General features: G+C 46.4%; 1 protein-coding gene across 3 annotated transcripts in view; it reads left to right on the top strand.

Moving 5' to 3' along the window:
* LOC311213659 (uncharacterized protein) overlaps window positions 1-18864 on the top strand; it is a 169884-nt gene extending 151020 nt beyond the window's left edge. Inside the window, exons 11-15 of one of the 3 annotated variants that reach the window (XM_084293802.1) lie at window positions 4933-5176; window positions 5887-5955; window positions 7846-7932; window positions 16847-17006; window positions 17370-18864. In XM_084293802.1, coding sequence (XP_084149928.1) covers window positions 4933-5176; window positions 5887-5955; window positions 7846-7932; window positions 16847-17006; window positions 17370-17751 — 942 coding nt within the window. In that variant the 3' untranslated portion in view covers window positions 17752-18864. Of the gene's footprint in view, window positions 1-4932; window positions 5177-5886; window positions 5956-7845; window positions 7933-16846; window positions 17178-17369 lie in introns of those variants that run through there. The other 2 variants (XM_084293803.1, XM_084293804.1) reach the window with 2 other exon arrangements.
* The last annotated feature ends 2818 nt before the right edge of the window (window positions 18865-21682 follow it).

Here is a 21682-nt window from a genome sequence, read left to right as displayed (position 1 = left end):
GCAAATCCCAAAAGCACAGCCCCTCTGTGCCCCCAGCTCCCGACAGATCCCACCAGGTCCCACTCCCCACCGGTGGGACCATTGGCACAGGCAGTGCCTGAGACCTTCTCACTCCTTTCTGAGCCCTCCTCCTGGGCTCTTCCCAGGCTGAGCTCACCCCAAACCTTGCCCTAAGTGTGTGCAGAACAGGCAGCGTGCCCTTTTCCACACAGGACACCAGCTTTGTGCAAGCAGCAGCAGGCGCCCCATGCGGGCAGGTTCCCCAGTGCGCAGCCCAGAGAAATCTCTTCCTCGTGTGCTGCTTAATCTCTTAAATAGCTTTTAATTCTGAAGCCATCTTGCACTAGCAACTGACTCCTCATGATTAACATCCTATTTCCTCTAGTCCTATTCCCAGTGGCACGGGGGGTGGCTGCTGTAGGGCACAGCACCCCCCAGCACCAACAGGCAGCGCCTGCCTGTGGGGCTGCGGCCCCCGGTACCCACGGCAGGAAAACCAGGCTGGATTGAAGCTGGGGAGCAGGGGGAGAAAGCCGTGCTAGGGCAAGTAGTAAGAGTTATTGAGCAGTCTGATTTACGGGTGCAATCCTTTATAGAGATGTCTAGATCCGGTGTGATAATTTGGGGGTTGGTGCATAATTCATCGTGGAAGCCACGGCGCAACTCCACATCTTCAGCTTTTCCAATTAAGGGCCAGCCTCGGCTTCCTCGTGGCAGTCACAAATTAGATTTTTTTTTTTTCTTTCAAGCCTGGCTAGAGAAAGTCGCCTTCCCCCTTCTGAGAGGGGGCAGTGAAACGGGAGCTTTAAGTCAGGGTGGGAGCAGGATAAAAGGGCCCAGGCAGGTCCCACAGGCAGGGCCCCCCCCGAGCACAGCCACTACCCCAGGCGCAGGCACGTCAGCTGCAGACCTCCGAGAAAGCAAACGCAGAGAGCAGAATCGTGGTAGGTTTATGTAATGTGTCAAAACTTTGTTTTGTGCTCCCATCAAATACATTTTTTTTGGCTTCATCTTTTCCTTGTGAATTCTTGGTACATATTATGTGAACAGACTGCAGAGCATTTTATTCAGAAGAGCTTAATTAACCTCTCAGCTAGAGAAAGAAAAAGAAATCACAGAAGCTGTAGGGTAAAAAAAGATCATATTCAGACAAATAAGTGCAAATGACCTAAATGCATCAATTTTCTTAAGAGCCATGCAATGCAATCTGGATGCAGTCTGCAGAGACTGCAGGTTTATGTCGCTGCTCCTCGTGTTTGCTGTCCCAGCCCGCGCCCTGGGGCTTCTCTCATACTGCCCCTGACGTCCGTAATAATCCTACCTGCTCTCATCCCTTTTTGTCTCCATCTGTCGCCTTTCTCTTAGACATCATCAAAACGTAGAGCTGGGAAGGACCCCAGGAGATTAGCTATTCCCTTGCAGGATTAAGTATACTCAGATCTTCTCTGATGGATGTTTGCCTAACCTTATTTCTGAAAATCTCCAGGGAGTGCTGTCCCAAGGCTTCCCTATTTTGTCTGTTCTCCTGCATATCAACTCTTACAGCTAGAAAGATTTTTTTCCAAGTGTCTAATCCCCTTCTCCCTTGTGGTAAATTAAGCCAAGCCACAATCAAAATGGAGAATAATTGATCACCACCCTTCTTCGAAGAAGCTTTCCCATTTTGGAATACCAATAGCTTGTTCCTTTTGATTTATGTCCTTTCTAGATTAAGCAGCTCCATCTTTCTTGGCCTTTCCCCACCAATCAGGTTTTCAGAGCCTTTTTTTCCCCACATTTTCTTGCACTTAATGAAACATTTTTATTTATTTATTTATTTATTTATTTTTGTATGACATCCAAAACTGGACAGTTTAACCAGCTGGTCTGCATGCTGGCTAAACTATAGCTAGATAATACTGTACTAATATAGCCAGCACATAAACAAACCTAAATCCTAGAGCTTAATAATTTCTTCCAGAGTCTCTCCTGTGGTGTCCCTGGGATAATCAGGAGTGATAGCAGCACACTGTCCCCGCTGCAGGGGACACAATCTAGCTGCAGTTATCCATCTGCTGTATGGACTGAACTTTCTCAAACCCGTGTGCATACAAACCATGCACTGATGTGTGGAAAATGAAAGGGTCCCTTGAAAACTTGGGTGCCGGTGCTGGAGTTCATGGCCGATGGGTGGGGAATGGTCCTGCCATGATGGAAGCAAGGAAGAAATGCACCGCTGGCACAGGGCAGTGGGCCTCACGCAGGTAACATCCCTCATGGACCAGCTCTGAGCTCTTCTGATTTCCTGGGCACCTCTGAAGGGTTTCACCTGCCTCTGTTGCGGAGCCTTTCTCTCCTCTGGTCCTCCCCTCCGGGGCCTTTTCTCCAGCAGCAGATTCCTGCCAAGCTGGAGGCTGGGTGCTCTGGGGAGGGTGACGGGAAAGAGGCTGATGCATTTCTTCTCGGTTTGTTACTGAAAAGTCTCTTCTCAGAATGAAAGTGAAAGAGGCAGGCGGGAGCTCTGCGCTTGCTGCTATTCCCAGCTTCCCCCATGTGCTTATTTAATGCTGAAGGACAAAAACACGCCGCTTCTTCTCTGCCTGGTTTTTGCAAACAGCCCAGATAGCTGAGCTTGGTCGTCCTGCTGCTGCATTTTCACCAACGATAATATTCTGTGGGGCCATCTCACTTCCAAAAGCGCTTGTAGGATTCCATTAGCTCCTCATTGCTCCCTCAGTAACTCCTAGGCAACACCGTTATCTTCACACCCAACACGCAGCAATACCTGCAAAACCCAGGAGCTTCTGAGCTGCAGGAGCCCCGCAGCCGTGGAAGGGAAATAAATGCATGGAGCAGCTCAGCTGAACGTGCCCACACCAGAGGCATTGTCCTCTGGAAGCCTAACAACAGCGTAAGCCTGTTAAAACATTCATTTAGCATTAGGTATTAAAAATAGCTCATAATGTTTTCTAACCCAAAATTGAAGAGGTAAGAGGGAAAGCAACACGTCTGGTATGGGCAAGGAAAAAGCTAACGCACAGAGTATTGCATTTGCAGTACCAGGTGAGGAGGATTGTGATTGTTTATTTTTTATAATACCTTTTATGAACAAATTTCTATATAACCATGAATATTGTGCAGAAAAGTATGTTGGATCCCACTTCACCTGTCTCACAAGGACAGACTGCTTTGCTCTAGAAGTTTTCAACAGCAGCAAGTTTTCTTCTTCTTGTCTGGGAAAAAGAATATTTGTTGGTGTAACTGCTTGAAGGAGCAAATCTTTTTCCTATGAGTTTTGTTACCAATTTTTTGAGAATGTGGTAAAGATGAATGCTATTTCAAAGAACTAGTCCAAGGCTAAAATTTAAACCCAGTTCACAGTACTGACTTAATTGAACAAGTTTAGTGTGACGCCTAACACCTCTTATCAGCAGGGGGGGAACAAATTTCCAAATGTAGAAAAGTTTTTCCTATTCATAGTCAGCCTGAAGTATCCTTTTCTTATGTTTTGGACAGCATCACTGCTCAAAGCCTACGTACTAGAGGAAGATATTTATACAACATCTTGATTAATGGATTTATACAATACGTTAGTTAATGGATGCTTTTTCCCCCATAGAGCATTTTAGAGGAGAGATCCAAATTTTAGAGAGTACAAGCTTCTGCCCAGTTCATGATAGTTAATGCTGTCTGTAAGATCCATGAGCAAGTTTGCTGAAAAACTATGATGTATAATTTATTTTTCAAGATAAATGATTTGTTTAAAATAATGCCTACTGCTTAACTTAAAAAACAAACAAAAAAACCACCTCGCTACTAAATGTTGAGTAAGTAAATGTTGTACATCGATTTTCTTTCCTTTTAAATGAATTGTTTGGCATTGCGTTTGTCTTAGGGCACTCTCAAAAATCAGAATGTAGTGAAGTTAATTTAATACACCCAAATATTATATTTAGAGAGTGGATAGAGGAAGACAACCTTAACTGCATGTTTCTAAATTTGCCTTTTCACATATGCATGCCTTGTAACCACTCTTTGTGGGGCCGCGGTCGCCGAAACACGGCGCTGCTGCACGGTGTGCCGCTGGCACGGAGAGCAGGTTGCACTGGGCAGGTCAAACAGCCCGAGGAACTGCGGGTGTTCTTACCTGCGTTCTGAAATATTAATAATGAAGATTAGTTTTCTTTACACGTCCTGGCATGGAGAATTGAGCAGTCGCTGATAAGCAAAGGGGCAGGAATGATCGATCTAGAAAGCAGGTGAAGATGAGCAGGTCTGGTTGTAAAGGCTATAAACGTCAAGGAGGGAATAAGCAAAAAATTAAGCTGGTTAAAACCAGGGCATAATGGGTTAGAGAGAATTTTAAGGGTTTTTTGAATTGAGAACTGGGGGTGGTTTTCTCACTGATGAATTGTGCAAGAATAGATCAGTTCCAGGCAAACGGCAGAAATGGCAGAGACCCTGCCACTAAAAATGGGTCTGGACAGGAGAGAGCTGCACTACTGGACCTGCACGGCCAAGCATGCACAAGCTGATTTCTCAAGTTTTATCCTTCCACACAGCCCCTTTTGCAGCACAGTAATCCCATCAGGCCACCGGCCTGTGTTTTCTGTTTTCCTGTCATATGGAGCAGGAGTAACACCCTAAGCTCAATAAGAAGACACTAAACCCATGGGAAATGATGGAAGAGTATTGCCTACTAAAAGGCATTTTCTCATTCCTACAAGCAAAATTTTGCAGCATAAGGATTTGTATTATTTTGCTGTGTTTTGTCTATGATGTCCCCTATTCATTCTGTCAGCAACAAATATATTCACAGCAGACAAAATTGAAGACTCTGACCGTGTTTCACCATTGCTTCTTTCTTTTCTTCAACCCTCCCATGAATTCCCTGCTGAGTCGAGGCTCTCTAAGTACCTTACAATCAGCCCATCTCTCCTTTTCTCTCTGCAGGACCTGATACGGAGAGATATTCTGTATTACAAAGGTCGCATAGACATGGATAAATACGAAGTGGTGGATATAGAAGACGGACGAGATGATGACTTCAATGTGAGCATGAAGAATGCCTTCAAACTTCATAACAAGGAGACTGAGGAAATGCACTTATTCTTTGCCAAGAAACTGGAGGAGAAGTTGCGATGGCTCAGAGCTTTCAGAGAAGAAAGGAAGATGGTTAAAGAAGATGAAAAGATAGGTGAGGAATATGAAATGGATCTGAAAGGAGATTGTTGGTAATGCTTAATTTAGACCCAAGTGTTGGAGAAGCCCACCTTTTTTTTTTTAAATTGTAGCATTACAATTCAAATGTCCTTGGTTGCTCTCATTGCCATGAAATAGGTCTCTTTCCAGTTCAGTTACTGGTATTTTGGGCCCTCAGTGAGCAAATTCTGCCCATAGCTTCAAGCCTGGACCTCCATGGGCATTGTGCAAGACAGAACTCTTCGGCCACCTGACCTCAGAGTCTCCTGGCTGCCTCATTACTGCTCGAGTTAAGCACATCTTGTGCAGGGCAGGATGGTGGCAAAGTCCATGACTTATCAGCCGTGCCCTTCCCTCAGCATCAGCCCATAAATTGACTGTAACCAGCGTCGGTTCAGGCTCAGTTTGTGTTGCTCAGCTGTAAAGCACTGGGCATATTGATGATACTGTATAAATAATAATGGGTCTGATCTTACTTTTCATACAGACCCTGCACAAGTGAGATTATAAGGAGGCCTGTCCTTTCAAGGAAGATTTGCTTTTCATTGAAATACCTTGCGGTACACACAGCTCACTGGGTGATGCTTTGCCACCTAGGGAGTTCTGTGTTTGCTAAACAGTGCAGAAAATTTCCCCCGTCCCCAAGAGAAAAGGAGGCTTTGTAAGCAATCTTCTGAATTGTATTTGCCGTGTTCCCTTTTTCAGGCTTTGAAATTTCTGAAAATCAAAAGCGGCAAGCGGCAATGACAGTAAAGAAAGTCAGTAAGCAAAAAGGTAACCGGCAACATGCACTGTGCCTGGTGATGTGAGGGTGGAGCGGGCTGGGCTGAATCCTGCTGGGCTAGGATCCAGTGTCCCCCTTGAATTTCCCTCTCCCCTTTCTCTTTTTTTATAAAATACCGTTTGTGCTTTGTTTCCTTTCTTAATGTACCTGTGGGCCAAATTAATCTCTGGTCTAATGCGGTTGAAGCCAGTGGAATTCTGCTAGAGATGAATTTGATCTCGTGTCTCCAGTCCCATGTCCAGAAGCTGTCCCTGGGGGCAGAAATCTTTCTCAGTTGTTTGTCTCAGGCTGAAATGGGAGTGAGTGCGGAGATGTGTAGGTGTTTTGCTAATACCCAAAGTCTCCCATTAGAAAAGAAAGAAAGAAGGCTAAAATATTGGGCATGGTAAGGGATCTGCCCCTTTCCTGCTTTTGGAAAGGGGATGCTCATGGTTCTTGGGGCTGCCTGTAACTTGTAAAGGACAGCACAGAAGCATCAGCTTTAGGAAGTAATGCATCTTAGTGAAGATGTTACGTATCTCCGATGTCAGGCTCATCTCCCCGCCCAGGCCAACTAATAAATGCCATGCTAGATATTAAAGGGAGTCTCAGCTGCCCAGACGGCCATAGTTAATTATCTCTGGCAAAAACTCCTGCAGCTATAGGTTTTGAAATAGTCAATGTGGAGGGGAAGTCAGAGAGGTAATTTTTCACGTTTTCCAAAGCTTCACAAAGTCATAGACATATTGATCAGTTACCAAAGTTCCTCAGCACAACTAGGCCTATAACAGGGCTCATCGTTTCTTGGCTGTAGTCAGTCCCAGGTAGATTCTTCCCCATTCTCTACAGGCATTGGGTTGTTTTGTTTTTTTTTGCAGAAGTTGAAGGAGCTCTTTGCTTTCTGCCTCACCTGTTTGTTGTCTACTGGCTTTGCTGGTACAGCAGTGGTTCGCTAGGCCAGCTGTAAACACCATGGTTTGCTGTGTCTCTCCATTGTCATTAGTCTTCTCCTCTCTACTAACTTTCTTTGTTGTCTGCTGAGATGTTCTCTAAAAACTCTCCTGGCCAGATTTTCTAAGCTCAAAATACGCAAAAACGGGGACAGGTATGTGACACGGTGTCCGTGTAGGTCTGGCAGTAGCGGATGCTATCACGAGCTCGGTTTTGCAGATCCTCCCCCAACCACGGAAGCAATCACGGAAATTATGGCAACTGGATAATCTGACTTGCATGATGGCCGTGGCAAAACCAGTTTTAATTATTATTTGCTGTTCAATTAAATTATTAATTAATTATTAATTAATAATTTTAATTAATTAATTAATTATTAATTAATAATTTTACTCTTTAGTCATTAAGTGACACAGTTCAAAGGTGCCTGAGCATGCCTACCAGTACTCCTGATTAAATCCCCGTCCTTGCATCCTGAAAAACATAATGAGCGTAACTGCACTGTACTGATTTCTTATTCAGCAATTGCTCTCGTTTCCTCTCTTTCTCTCTCTTTCTCTCTGAGATGAAAAAGGGGAGGGGGGGTTATCAGCGTAGGCTTTTCTGATAAAATTAATTAGCTCATAAAACACCAGTCAGCATTTCTTTTATGCAGAACGAGCATATGCTATGACACTGGGAGTTCTTTTTATGAGATGAAGTCCTCAAGATGGATAGAAATTCAGTCAGGCCCCTAGCATCAAGTTAAGCAAAGTCTGGTTCTTTTACTTATGATATGAAATCTCAAATAACAACAAATAAGGCCATTAAATTAGTGGCTCTGTTTCTTTTGTCCTACGTCACGGTAGTCATAGCCCTGCCTTAGGTTAATTAGATTACGTAGCTGCACTGAATGTTTTGCTGAAAACTCTTGGGTTTCTTACCCTGGTTTGCCTTGTGCTTTTACCCAGGATCCAAGGAGAAGCACGAGACAGACAGAGCAGAGAGCTCGCGGAATTGCTCGGAAGAGAAAGATAGGAGGAGGACATCCCAGAGAGGTGGCTTATAGTGACTGATGTTTTGAATCTTTCCATGTGCATTTAACATCAATTGCCAACAACTTTTTTCTTTTTTTTTTTTTTTTTTTGCCAAAGACCCTGGAAGGTGCTTGGGCTGTGTTGCTGTGGCCGAGGTGCTGCTCTCAGGGCTGGCAGCAGGCAGACTGGTGTGCGCACACGGGGCAGTTGCGGGCAGCGGGGCTGCCCTTGTCCTCCCCACCCAGCCTCCCACAGCAGGACAGAAGCATCAGAAGGGGTGTTAAGTTGTTTCTGGAGCATCAGTTATACCTGGAAAGCAGTGAGACTGGTTAGGAATAGGGATATTTCCACTGCATTCAGCTGAAGTATTTATTCAGTTAAAGTTAAAGGCACTGAGATCTTCGCCGGACAGATCTCAGTGGCTGCTGCAGGGCTCGACAGCTCAGCAGCACGACCTGAGTGGTGAGAGCTCTGCTCCCATGTCAGCGGATGCCTATTACTTGTTTCTAGATTATCTCAGTCATTCCCTCCACCTCTTAAATGGGAACCCATGGTAATTTCCCTGTCACAGAATACTTAAGGAAGAGAGAAAAGCCGTGAAGGAGGTGAAATGGAAAATGCGATCAACTTTGTTAGAAGTGAAGCAGAAAAACATTTTTCAAATAGTATAAACTGCAGCTCATTTCATGCCCTGTTGTACCACACCTCCCAGAGGTATTACTCTGGAGCCAGCTGCGTGCATTTTAAGGGGAAGCATTTAAAGTACCGCTCGCTGCGGCACACGGGGGCGAGACAGTGAGAGAGCCCCCAAGAGCAGGAGAAGGAACCTTGAAACTTTTTGAACTAATGGAAACTTCATGCAGGTGATTAAGTAAGAGCACAACTCCGTGTTTTGAGATTTTCGGTCCCCAAATGAGGGTTGTCTGTGGGGCTCAAGTCAGACCATTTGGATGCAACCACCCCTTAATTCTCATGCCCAAACAGAAATGCGTACACAAGCCTCCTTCCAAATCGATTTAATTATGTGCAAGGTCAGATTTCAGCAATATACTACGATTTGCACTACTTATTAGATTGGACAAAACATAATAATATTAGGCCAGGTGCCTTAAGACAGCATTAAACCAATTTTCTGCCTTTTTTAAGTCCATTAGATGTAAGGTAAATGGGTAGTGTTGGTTGTGTGCCTTACCGACAGATAGGGAGAGGGACTGTTTGTTTTTTTTTGTTTTCTTTTTGCATTGATTGTTCAAGATTTTGCCTCTCAGTTACAGCCCTTCAGTGTCTTTCAATGTCAGCGTGGTAACTGGAAATAGAATTCAGTGTGGTGGCTCCTAGAAATAGTAAAATAATAGAGTATTTGATGTGGCTTGATTTAAAAAAAACAAAAACCATCAGCACCACCAACAAAACCCCACCCTTTTTAAACCACGGTCGATCGAGTCTGCAATTCTGCAGATAAGGCCGGGTACCACTGAGGACCTTTGCTGCCTGCAGTGGCAAGTTAGACATTAAGATAGCATCAAATTGCACTTCCAAAATTGCATTTGTGATTGACTACAGCAGTGGAAACAAGGCTGAAGTCCCCATGAAAATGGATCACGTGTAGGACTCTGGTCTATTCTTAATACCGACACAGGATTACCCAGGGTACTTTTTTCCATTTCTGCGTATCTGGAAGCAGAAGGCTCCTTCGCTGCCTCTGTCCATCAGGGACGTCCCTTCTGGTGGCCACTTTTGATCTTCCCTCCTGTGATGAGCGTTTGCAGCGTTCAGAAACATTCAGTTCCTGGCTTCCCCAGCTTTGTCCACACCTGTCCCCATAGCACACAGGCTGTCTCCTTCCCCCAGGCACAAAGGGGATATGAGCTCACGCTCCTAGAAGCTGTCAGCCAGAGTTGTCAGGGTGATCAGCAGTTCCACTGCCCAGTGAAGAGAGCCCATCTTCAAAGCTGTGTTTCCCATTAATATTCCCATTTTGGAAAATTAAATGTCTGCTCAAATTTAAAGAAGTGGCCTTAGAGCTAGGTGAGAGGGTTTTCCAGCCCCAGGAGAGCTCTGCAGCCCCGTGCTCTGAGCCAGCTCCTTGCCTTTCTCTCTGTCCCATGTATTCACCTCTGCACTGTGCCTCAGCTTCACCAGAGCAGGGGCCCCCAGCCCGGACAAGTCTTCAGCCTGGTGGCCTGGGACTAGGGGAAGGAGGAAAACATACACCACCCTTTGCCTTCAGCTGAGGATGCTGTCATTAAATCTGCCCATAAATACCCAGCTATGCAAACCCCAGCAGGGGTTAAATCATCAGCCAGCATGAGCTGCTGTGGCCTGCAGTAAAACTCCCTCTGAGTCACTGAATTTTCCTGCTAACTTCTTCCTTTCTGATCACTTGAGCTCACGGCTAACTAGCTCATAAAACCCTGACCCAAACACCCAACAGCTTTGTTTAACATCTCAAACTTGTACGCTTTAAGCTCTCCCCCAGCAAGTCCATACAGCAAAACAAGGCAACTGCGCATTAGTGTACTTGTGCTGGCTTCATCCACCTGGCAAGGACAGGGCTTACCAGGTAACTGAGTCTGCAGGCACCTCCTGTCGTTTTTCTGAATGTTTGAACCTTGTTTCTTGCATCTTTGTTGCTAACGAGATTGGCCCTGGCTGTTTTCCATCCTCTGCACATCTGGGGAGACATAGCCTGGGGGGCTGAAAGAGCCTGAGCAACACATAGACCAAGCAGCTAGAAACAAAGAGGGGCATTGGCATTTTCACATATTCAGGGCCATTTCCTTTTTTTCACAAAGCTTCCCACTGCACAGGTGAAAGAATGGAGCTAATCACGTTCTTGGTGGCATCCCCACAGACTGAGACATCACAGAGCTTACCCCATTGCCCATAACAGAGACCCCTCCCCAGGCCTCCCAAACACCAGCGTTACGTGGTGCCCCCCTGCAGCTTGCCCCAGCCCCCCGGGGTGCTGCAGGCCCACAAGCAGTGCTCTCTGATCACCACCGCCGAGACGGTCGGCAGTTCCATCCGAGATCTGGCCCAGCACCGAGCTAAGCAAAATAAAGAATAAACTCTTGGCTGGGAGACCTCTGAGGACGGTGTCGGTGACTCAGCAGTGGGCACACGCTTTGAGCAGATCCTCCCGGGGAGTTGTTGGTGAGATGTGAGACAGCCCGCCCGGGTTTTCCATCAATGCCGAGCCCTCATTTGAAGAGTCAAGGTGTTGACATCAATGTCAGGTTGAGATTCCAACTGCAGTGAGGCTGTCAGCCCAGCACTATCGTACTTTCGGCTCAGTGAGGTGTGTCAGGCAAGGGACAGTCTTGCTTGGTTCATTTTGTAACCCCAACGAGGCTGCAGCGCTGGACGAAGTGATCTCTGCCCATCAATGGCACAGACACCGTGCTCATTGCTGTCAGTGTAGAGAATGCTGGAGGAGAGGGAGACTACATAAATACAATTAGTTTTCAGCTGGCTTTGATTGATAAAGCCCTTGTATCATTTATTCCACCTTGCCTCACTTAGCTTTTGCTTATCACATGAGGAACCGTTATCTTAACATCTAGTCTGATGGCAGTAGGTTGTAGTAACAGGCTTGGTGAGTAGATTCAGGAAGGTGAGGTTAGCTCGGTGTTTGCAGACAGTGCACTTGGCTGTGGAATAGCCCAGCCACAAGATCACTGTTTTCCTCTGTTGCACTTTTCAAGGCTGCAGGGTCCCCCCGAGCAGCAGTGAGCCCTTTTCTTCTCCTCCAAACAGAGAAGTTAGGCTTAGAAAGGGGAGCTCAGGCATCTTCTCCTCACAGGTACCATTCCTGGCAGTATCTACCTCTGCCAGACCATTGATAAAAATCCCCTGCTGCGTGAAGAGCCATGGCTAATGCACCACTTAGGTTCCTCTTGAGTGAGCGTGACAAAATTTGAGGTGGAGAGCTGAGCATGGAAGTGAAGACCAGTGAAGTCCGTGGCTGCTAAGTGCTCTTGGTGTAAAAGCTGTCTGCAATCAGCAGATCTAATACCAGGCACAGAGGAGTTTGCTGACTCTGAATATAACAGCAACGGAATGAGCAGTGGTGAAGTGCTTTGAGATCCTCTGTTGAAATGTGCTGAAGAAGGGCAAAGGGTTGTACCCATTCAGCCATGGCTGTTTCTGGTTTCCTTAAACCAAATTTGTCTCTGCTGCAGCAGTAATTAACCATACATCAATTAGTGTTCTTGAGGTATGTTCCCTGCAACCCATGTTGCGTGGGTTAAAATACCTACAAGGAAATGAAATTTGTAAGATTTTTTGAACACGGCTCCTGAAGCTGCCCTTGAGGACACGGAAGGCCCCTTGGTGCAGCACTGCCTCCTTTCCAGCAGCCTCCCCTCAGCCACCACAGGAGGTGCCGGCGTTTTGTTGTCTCCCACTCAATGAGCGGGAGCAACGAGCAGCACGCTACCTAGATGGATAGGCAGAAGAAAAGCCACTGAAATAGCTCCTGATCAAAATACGAGATAAAATCTTAAAGGGTGCGGACGGAATAAGCATCTTGTAAGGCAAGTTTCCATGGTTATAGAGGCAAATTGGAGTGTTTTCCGTGTCTGCTTTGTATTAACTCTCACGAGGTGCAGTGTTAGCGGAGCCGCCCCGCTGTACGTGGGGCTGTCTGCACGTGTCCGTGTGGATGGCCTGGGACTTGGCAGCGAGCTCCTGGGTCTGCAGGTGCTACTGGAGTCCTGGTGTGATCCCAAATAGAGAAGGCACTTTGAAAAAAAAGAAGGAAAAAATAAGGAGATCATGTTTTGTCTTTTAATTGTTTTCTTCTGAGCTGCGAAAGCCAAAAGCTTCCAAGTGACGTGTCCCAGCACTAAAAAAAGGCACAATTTCAACTGACAGCACAGCATCTCTCTTCACCAGTTTTGTCTAGCCAAATCATAAACCCTGGAGTTTTCTTTTTGCTTATTCCGAACAGATTTCCACGGCCCCCACCCTGCCAAATGATCTTGCTGTGCAGCTGCAGCCTTTATATTCTGCTACTGTGCAGAATTATGCATGAACCAGCAGAAGGAGCTCCAAGTCTGGTCATTGGTGTAGAGCTGTTTTCTTACGCCTCGGGAAGGCAGTGCAGCAGCTGTGGCTGGAAATCATTACTGATCTATCGATTCTTTCCCTTTGCGCTTTGAATTCTGTTCGCCGAGCAGCCCAAAATTGCATTGGAAAAGAGCTTTGCTCATTTCTTTCTGTTGAATTGCAGTGGAGTGATGGCTTTGCATATAAAAAAAATCCCCCAAGAGACAATTTTGCACAACAGCCCCGAGTTCTGATGAGAGAACAAACCGCTTCACAGCAGAATAGAAAAATAGCAACCTGTCATACTTTTCCCCAGAATTGCTCCTTCTCGGGTTCTGAAGATGTTCAGATGAGGTGAATTTCCCTCCTCCTGCACATAATTCCTGTGTTGCACCTTGTCAGGAACATCGGCATGTCAAAACCAAAGCCATTCTCGGGGCACCTCCAGCTTTTGCAACATGCCGTATCACAGGTTCACCAGAAAATGTATTCTTAGGGAATAATCAGCCTGCCTTGCCAGAGCACAAATGTTTTTATTTGCATGCCCTCAAACACCCAGTAATTATGCATGCCATGGAGACGCACAGTTGTGATCGGTCAGGCCATGGACGCCATTTGATAACTATGATAAATATGCAAACCTTTGGCTGTTTATTCAAAGAGAACCAACTGGGAGCTTTTGAAGTTCATCCAACTTAGATGCTAATACTAAAACTCTACATCCTCGAGCAGGGTCACACACAAAAAAAATTTTGAAGACTCTGGGTCTGAGCTTCTTTACTGCGGGAAGTGGCAGTGTGTGTGTTTGCATGGGCATGTTCCAGGCGGGGAAAGCTGTTTTCCAGGAGTTTGGACCAAAAAGGCTTCCCTTGGGAAAGAACTGACTGGGGTTTGCTAGTGATCTGGCCAGGGGAGTCTGCCTTTTTCTTGTTTGGAGAAGACAGCCTATGGATTACATTCTTTGCAGTGTAACTCCATCAATGTCAGTGGACTTCAGCCAGCCTGTCCTTTTTCTACTTCTCCAGCCTCCCAAGTGCATAACATTTTACTCATCCAGGAGATTTCACAGCATTTCTGTGTCGTGATTAAAAACCATTAGGTCACCCTCCACAAGTTGGTTTAAAGACAGCAGAGAGCTCAGCACGGCTCAGCACGGCAGGCCAGATGCATCACGAGGCCAGGTGCAATTCTGCAGCCACAGGATGCAAAAGACGTTGGGCCATGTCATTAAAGCAGCGTGGTTTTAAGGTCTTCCAAAGCTAGAAACAACTGCTGGCTGTCCCGTAGCAGCAGCGTTAGATTCACAGCCCTTTTGTGTTGTAGAGCATTAGGTAGTAACCCTGGTGGCACCAGGACTATCTCCCTTTGAAGCAGTCCTTTGGGATCCAACCCGCCTACCAGACAGAAGATGCATTTCCCAGCTCCAGCCATGTAAGGGACCTGCACTAGATCCTAACCTTGACACGGAGCCTAAAATTCCTGGGAGAAGCAGCCAAAGCAGTAATGGCTGCAGTTCTCCAGGGGGATGTCTGCACTCTGACATGGGTTCGGGGCTGGAGTTCGGTCTCAAGCGCAGACCCTGCAGTTGGTTTCACCGCCCACACATTGAATCGCCCTCCAGCCAGGCAGCGTGGAGCAGGACAGTGGTAGAAGAAGGGATGGAAGTGGTGGGGCAGGGGTGAGCTCAGGCCCATGCTCTGCCCTTACGGGACGTCATTGGCTTAAGTCACAGCGTGGCAAATGCTGAGCCCCGCCAGCTAGGGGTACCCGTGGTGTCTCGGGTCTCCTAGGACTGACCCTGGCCGGGTTTGACCCCAGGACAGCAGGGCTCTGGGCTTGGGCTCCTCTCTGCACACTCTCTCTGGGAGAGAGGAGCTTGGGAAAGGTAGAGTAGAAAGCTTGTTGATGAGTACCTATTCCAGCATAGATACAAATGCAGAACATCGCCAGATTGCTCTTTTCAACTGTTTGAAATACTAACTGTGATGAATTGGTTAAAGGTTCGTGAGTAATGAATCATGGAGCAATTTTTGTCCACCATGAGGAACAGCCTTGGTTACTACCTGCAGTGAACAGAAAGCTGCATGACTGGATTGTATTTGCTGTAAAGGAGGAGAAATTGATTAGCCATCATTGAGATACTATCTCCATTTGGTCTGAACCTTCTGATGGCTTTAAGAATCCATGCTGGGTAAATCCTATAGCAAGAGAAGATGAATTTTCTCACCTAAAAAGGCTTAGCTTTGTATTAAAAAAAAAACAGAGGTTTGGCACTGTGGCACCATATAGAAATGGTCAGACGAGCTCCATGAGTGCACTTTGTGAGGCTTTTTCCCTTGTCTGTAAGTACCCGACTGTGTGCAGCCTTCCTGTGCCCGGGCCAGCCGGCGCTGGTCCCGCAAAGCATGTGTTTGTGTGTGGCTAGGATCTGAATGCAGTCACATTTCTTTTACACACCTTGCTGTGGTACCTGGGTGCTAATCACCGTATTTTGCCTTCTCTAGCACCTTCCCATCCGAGGATCTCAAAGTGTTTTACAAACATTAATTAATTTAGCTTCACCACCCTCGTGTGAGGTAGGTGGGTCATGCCATCCCGCTTTCCAGACGAGGACACTGAGCTACTCGGGTAGAGTCACCTCGCTCCTGCGGTTAAGACCAGGGGAGGCAGCGGCCTCGCGATGGCCCCGTGCGACGCTTGCCACCCGTCTCGCGGCCGGGGCTGCCCTCCTGCAGAAGGAAGAGCAGTTCTGCATGCAGCAGAGGGGATCCAGAGCTGGCCAGAGCTTACAGCACCCCACTTCGGAGCCCTGCTCCTTCCCATCCCTTTCGGAAGTTGCGGTTTCCAGCTGGTCGCAGTATCCTGAGGGTTATCCCTCCCCAGTGGTGTGGCGGGGAGGCGATGCAGAAGTAGCTGTGACTTTTCCCTGTAGGCTGCACTACGGTGGCACCACGCCTCCCTCTGTTCCGCCTCCATTCACCCCGCGCTGCGATCTGTGCGTCATCCTTTACGAGTGGCTGTGTAGGTCCCAGCTTGCTGGAGCTCCCCTCTGTCTTGGGAACCCCGTGAGAGCAGTGTCCCCTCACCCCTTCCCCGCACAGGCGTTGTGACACTGAGGTGGGCACTGCGCACCCAGCCACCGACAGACCCTGGCGGTGTAGCCTTGCCAGTCCATCCATTGCTGCCCATTTGGATTGAGCAGAAGCAAGCCTTTACTGCATTGCATATAGCCATTTGGGGCTGAAACACGACCAATAAATTTAAAACCCTATGGAAAAGTCTGACCAGCTTTCCAAACCAACAAGTTGCCCTTCATCTAGTGACGCAGGTCCCTGTGGCAGCGCTCCCCCCGAGCCGCCTGCGCTGCTCCCTTCTGGCGCGGGAGCTGGTGCCGAGCGGTCCTTGGGGTGGTGCTGCTCAGGGCTGGTCACTGGGGCACCTTTGCCGGGGCAAAACCCATTGTAAATGTAGCTGGGAGGGTGAAAAACGAGCTCGGAAACATCAAGTGTGAAATGGGAGAGCGGGACCGGCGCTATGGCTGTCTGCTGACGTCTGCCCAGGCTGGCGCCGCCTGCGGCACAGCCATCGCGCTGCGTCGCGCTAGGGCACGCGGGACTTTTCCATCAGGGCAGGCAAAACTCTGCCAATGCAAACGTGATGGCTCGGCTCCAAATCTTCAACGCGCGGTCCAGCGCAGGGAGCCTCTGAGCTGAGTTAGGCAGCGGCTGCGTTTCTCCGTAGACTCGCCGTCTGTAGCATGTCTCCCTTTGTTTGGGACCCTGGTTATAAAGCGATAAGAAGCGAGAGCATGACGAAGAAAGACTATTGACCCGATTGCACTTTGACTGATCTGTTTCTTTTTCCCCCCCAATCATCAATGCAGGTGTGAGCTGCTCCAAGTCGGTTCCTCCAGCCTACCCACCACCCCAGGATCCATTAAATCAGGGACAATACATGGTGACAGATGGCATATCCCAGGCCCAGGTCTTCGAGTTCACCGAACCCAGACGCAGCCAGGCACCATTCTGGCAAAACTTCAGCAGGTTAACACCATTCAAAAAATAATACCTAGAAAGATGGTGAATTTTAACTTAAACCAGTTTAAAATTAAAAATAAAATGAAGTAAAATTATATTTATAGATGGACCTTTTTTCGGAGAAGCACTGTTGCAACTAAATATATACATATATATATATATACATACATATTTAAAAATAATATATATACATATATGTATATATACAGAAGGACCAAAAACTTTTTTGTTGTTTTTGGGAAGCAATCTGCTACTAGATACTAGGAAGCACCAATGATTTCTAATCATGTGACCTATTTTATTTTATTTTATTCCATTGGTCGGACATTGTGTTTTTTTTTTTTCTTTTCTTCTTCATCTTCATTCAAGTTGTCATTGGCATCCCAGAATGCTTTCCTGCTTGTGTGAATTCGTCATCGAAGTTTCTCATGGACTACATTGGTGTATGTTGTTTGATTTTATTTATGGGGGGTTTGTTTGTTTTTTGGATCGCTGGGAGATCGCTCCCTCCCTCTCCGTCCCTTCCTTGGCTGTCCCCGGAGTCACCATTTCAACGAAGAGCATCGACCCTCCCCGTCCCTGTCCTGCATCCTCTGGTCTGACTCGTGCCTGTCTGGATGTGCTCCTTTGTGCACCATGCTCTGCTGCGCAGTATTTCTCTGGCTTTAACTCTTTTTGTTGTGTGCAGGTGAAAACGAGCAGAAGGGGTAGCAGCTATTTAGGAAGTGAGAGATGGGTTTTCCTCAGTTAATTTCTTGCACTTTTTAAAGCACTGTCTTTTTCTCAATTCAGTGTGATTTGTTCACACTCGGCGTAAGACTGAGAAAAGAATTTTGGGGGCTTTTCTTTCTTTTGCATTTTATTTACTTTTTTTTTTTTTTTTCTGTGGGGCTATCTTTGATTTTGATTTGTTTTCTTTTTAAGCTGAGACACAACTCTCTGAAAAGCCCACTCCTATCTTTGTTTTCCATGCAAAGATAAAAGCTTAAAAACTGACGGCTTCATGCCCTCCATTCCAGCTAGAGGAAAATTGGCTATTAGGCTCCAACAAATGGCCAGTTTTCTTTCTTCAGGAACTAAGGTCCCATCCTGGTGGCCACACTCACGCCTGCACAGCACTGCGTTAACAAACCACTAATTGCTATTTACAGGAGCAATGATCCCAAAAGAGAGGGCCCTGCCTGCACTACTCTTGCGTTTAAGAACACCGGCTCCACTTGGGCACTGACCTCCCAGGCAAAACATGAGCTGTGTACATGAGTAGTGACCTGTCAGCAGAAGGATCATTGCCCAAGTAATTGGAAGTATTTACCTGATATTTAATGCATCCAAGCTGCAGAGCAGTTGAGAACTGCCTTTCAGGAAAGATGTGGATGTGACCTGAGAAGTTTAGCCCTGTGATCGTGGGTATGACCTAATCTAAATCCCCGCTCAGTTAAATGTGAACTGCAGCGATGGTCAGCAGGGGTGCATCAGGGTCAGTGGGCTCTGGAGTGATTAGCTGAATTCTCCAGGTCTCTTTCTCTCTCTTTTTCTCACTCTGGAGATTCATAGCTGTACTTTCAAAGACATTTCCTACAATTTCAGCCTTAACTACATTTGTATGCAAGCGCAAAAACTTATGTTTGAGCTTGTAAAACAAATCATTGTGCACTAGGATGATTTTTTTTTTTCCCTATGACAACTGAGATTGTTTAACCAGGTTCAGAAGATGAAGTTCAAAAACTTTGCAGAGCTATTCTGCAAGCTCCTTTGAAAACGGGGGATGAAATAATAGATCATGGTATTTATCATTTTCTTTTGAATTTGGTACACCATATAAACACCTCAGGCCAGTAGTGTGGATAAACATATTTTTTTTTTTCTTCACACAAGAACTACAAGAAAATGGCAAAAGCAGAGAGTGCGATTTCAGTATTTCTGTGGAGCCTGTTTTCTTTCAGGGCATGTTACAAGGCAGCGAATGTATTTTTTATTTAACTACAAAAATAATCTCAGCACCTTTTAGTAACCTAGGAACTCTCACTGAACAACACCAGATTAGCATTTTGGAGCAGAAGAGTGGCCCCTCTGTGACAGGCAACAGCGAAACATTGGGAACCCCAAATAGGAGGCAGTGCAATTTTCTATCAGAAGTAATTCCTATGCTCTTTTGTACCTTTGCATTTTTATGCTCAGATTTTCATATTGAAAATGTAGCAACTATTATTTTGTTTGTTTAACGGAATGGGTATTTAGAGAAGTGAATGAGATTGATTTGCAGAAGTTAACTGAAATGTTTTACTGTTTCTGAATGGCTGGAGAGAGATGCAGAGAGAGAGAGAAAGAGAGAGATTATAATCTGTTGTCAACATGATGGAAATTTCACTTATTCCTTTGCCTTTTAATTGCTTAGGGAAAAAAAGTAACAAGCACATTAGTTAAGCCTGTTCATTTACTGTTTTGTGCCTCAGAGAGTGAGAATGAGACATCCATAATTTTTATGAGAAGATGCTTCCTAAATATTCAGCACTAGGAAAAAAGAAACACCACCGCCACACCATTATTTGCATCATAAATCAAGACTCGCTTGATCTGACAAGGCCACTTGTTGGACTCACAGCTTCTTTCTTAAGTGGAAAGCCAAACCAAGCTAGCGCTGCTAGCGCTTGCCGAAGCCAGGTGGCAGGCAAAGCAGATGCAGGCGTTGTTCCAGAGGGAAGAGGGGCTTGGCTCTCAGGCATGGCACTCAAGAAAGCTCTTCCCCTCCATAAATTGCCAAGGTGCTGCAAGAGATGGAGCATTATCACAAAGAAGAACCAGCACTGGGTCCCACTTTTACTACCTACTGTGGCTTTCCCACTAGGGAGCAGGGTTGGGCTGCCTCGTGTGTCTGAAAGTGCTGGAAGCAGCGTAGACGCTGTCAGATTGGGGTGATTTTGACTGAGCATCTGATACAGACTTTCATTTCAATGCCAGACAGGAGGAACCCACTTTCCATTCCATATGCAGAAACAAGAGAGTTGTAACAAACTTACATGTTTACGGTATTTCTCTGGCTGAAACTATATATATATATATAAAATAAAAATACCCTCTTCCCTAGGTAAATGACATGCATTACCCCTTGACCTAGACACTAGAACAGAGGATCTAAATTCAAGACTTTCGCCTCCCCACCCTCTCCAAAAAGATCAAACAAGAATCAACCTAGGTGCATCTAACAGTTGTAAATAGAAAATAATACATAGAGAAATATATTTGAAATTTGTTTCAGTTTCTGGATGGTCACCGGCCATCCATTGCAATGTTATTGATAGTACACTGTGGTGCTTTGGGTTTCTGGTTTTGTTCTCTTTATGCTCTGTCATCTTTTCATTGCAGCTACATTTCAGGGAACATGTATATTTAGTAGCTATTGTAAGTTCTGCATGGCATCACCAAGCTTATTTTTCCTTGAGAAGAAAAGAAGAGTCTGTAGGAGTTTAAAGGCACTATGATGACAGGGACTTGTAGCAGAGAATTAAAAAAAAAAAAAAAAAAAAAAAAAGGGTTTTAAAATTCTAGTTTGAAGCCAAATACTGATATTTTAGTGCTTTTGGGGTTTTAACAGTAAGAGAAAAAAAAAGAAAAAAAAAAGAAAAAAAAAAAGGATTTTGGTAACCCAGCTGATCCGCACTTGCCAGTTTTATTATTTTGTTTATATTGGACTGTTTGACCCTGTCAAACAAGTGTCAAAGTTGTGTGTATAAAACAAACAAAAAAAAGTGTTTAAAAAAGTGTTGTAAAGACACTGAGCCTTATGAAAATATTTATGGAATTAAATAAAAAGAAGTGAAAAGGCATCTGAAGGCATTTTAAATCATTTTCCTCAGAGCGGTCTCACTCTTCTCCCAAAGGCTGAGCACGAATTGCTTGGGGGGGCTCCAGCTTGTCAGCAAAGCAGACACCAAGACGATCACACCTAACCAAAAATAGGCTTGTTCTGGAAATACCCCCCCTTCCCCTCGCTTTGTGTCCTCCTCTGAACAGAGGGAAAGGATTAACGAGGAGCGGGAGGTCCAGCACGGACACAGAAATGCCTTGCAAGTGCTGGCAGGGGGTTCTCCAAACAGAGCTCGGATCAAGTCTTCTGTGAAACATGGTTTTAAAATGCTTTCTGTTACCGAGCTTTGCATGGCTCTAACCCAAAGAACAGCCTTGATTCTTCAGACAGACATCGCGAATGCGCTGTGAGCATCGGGAGAAGTGTTTCAGAGCACCTGCAAGTAGAGCAGGGGGGTTCCCAGGGGAGGGAGCCCCAGCCCCGCGCTGCCCTGCTGCAGGAGGCCGAGCCCCAGGAGACGAGGAGCAGGTTCCTGCCCTGGGTTCCCCTGGGCCTGGAGGCAGAGAGCACCCGCAGGGAGAAGGAGCCTGGGGCCGCAGCCCGGAAAGGCAGAGGGCTCTCTGCAGAACCCCGCTGGCACGTCACAGGTAAGGCAGCTGAGTGCTGCAGCCCTAGGGAGCACAAAACTGCAGGCGTAAAACCCTGAAAAGTGGGGTGACCCCACCACGGCACCCAGACCTGGTAGAGGCTGGGACCGATGCCCTGTGGAGCAGCCAGGTACACGCACAAGGGGCCTGCACACAGCTGCAGCCACAAGCGGCCCTGCCAGGAGTGGCACTGTGCTGCTTGCCCACCTAGCCTGCAGGTGCCTGTGCGG

This window comes from Netta rufina (genome assembly GCF_964035555.1).
Source record: "Netta rufina genome assembly, chromosome: 12".
In the NCBI taxonomy this organism is placed as follows: domain Eukaryota; kingdom Metazoa; phylum Chordata; class Aves; order Anseriformes; family Anatidae; genus Netta; species Netta rufina.
The sequence above is the reverse complement of the archived record's forward strand: the minus strand, read 5'-3'. Positions and strand labels throughout refer to the sequence as shown.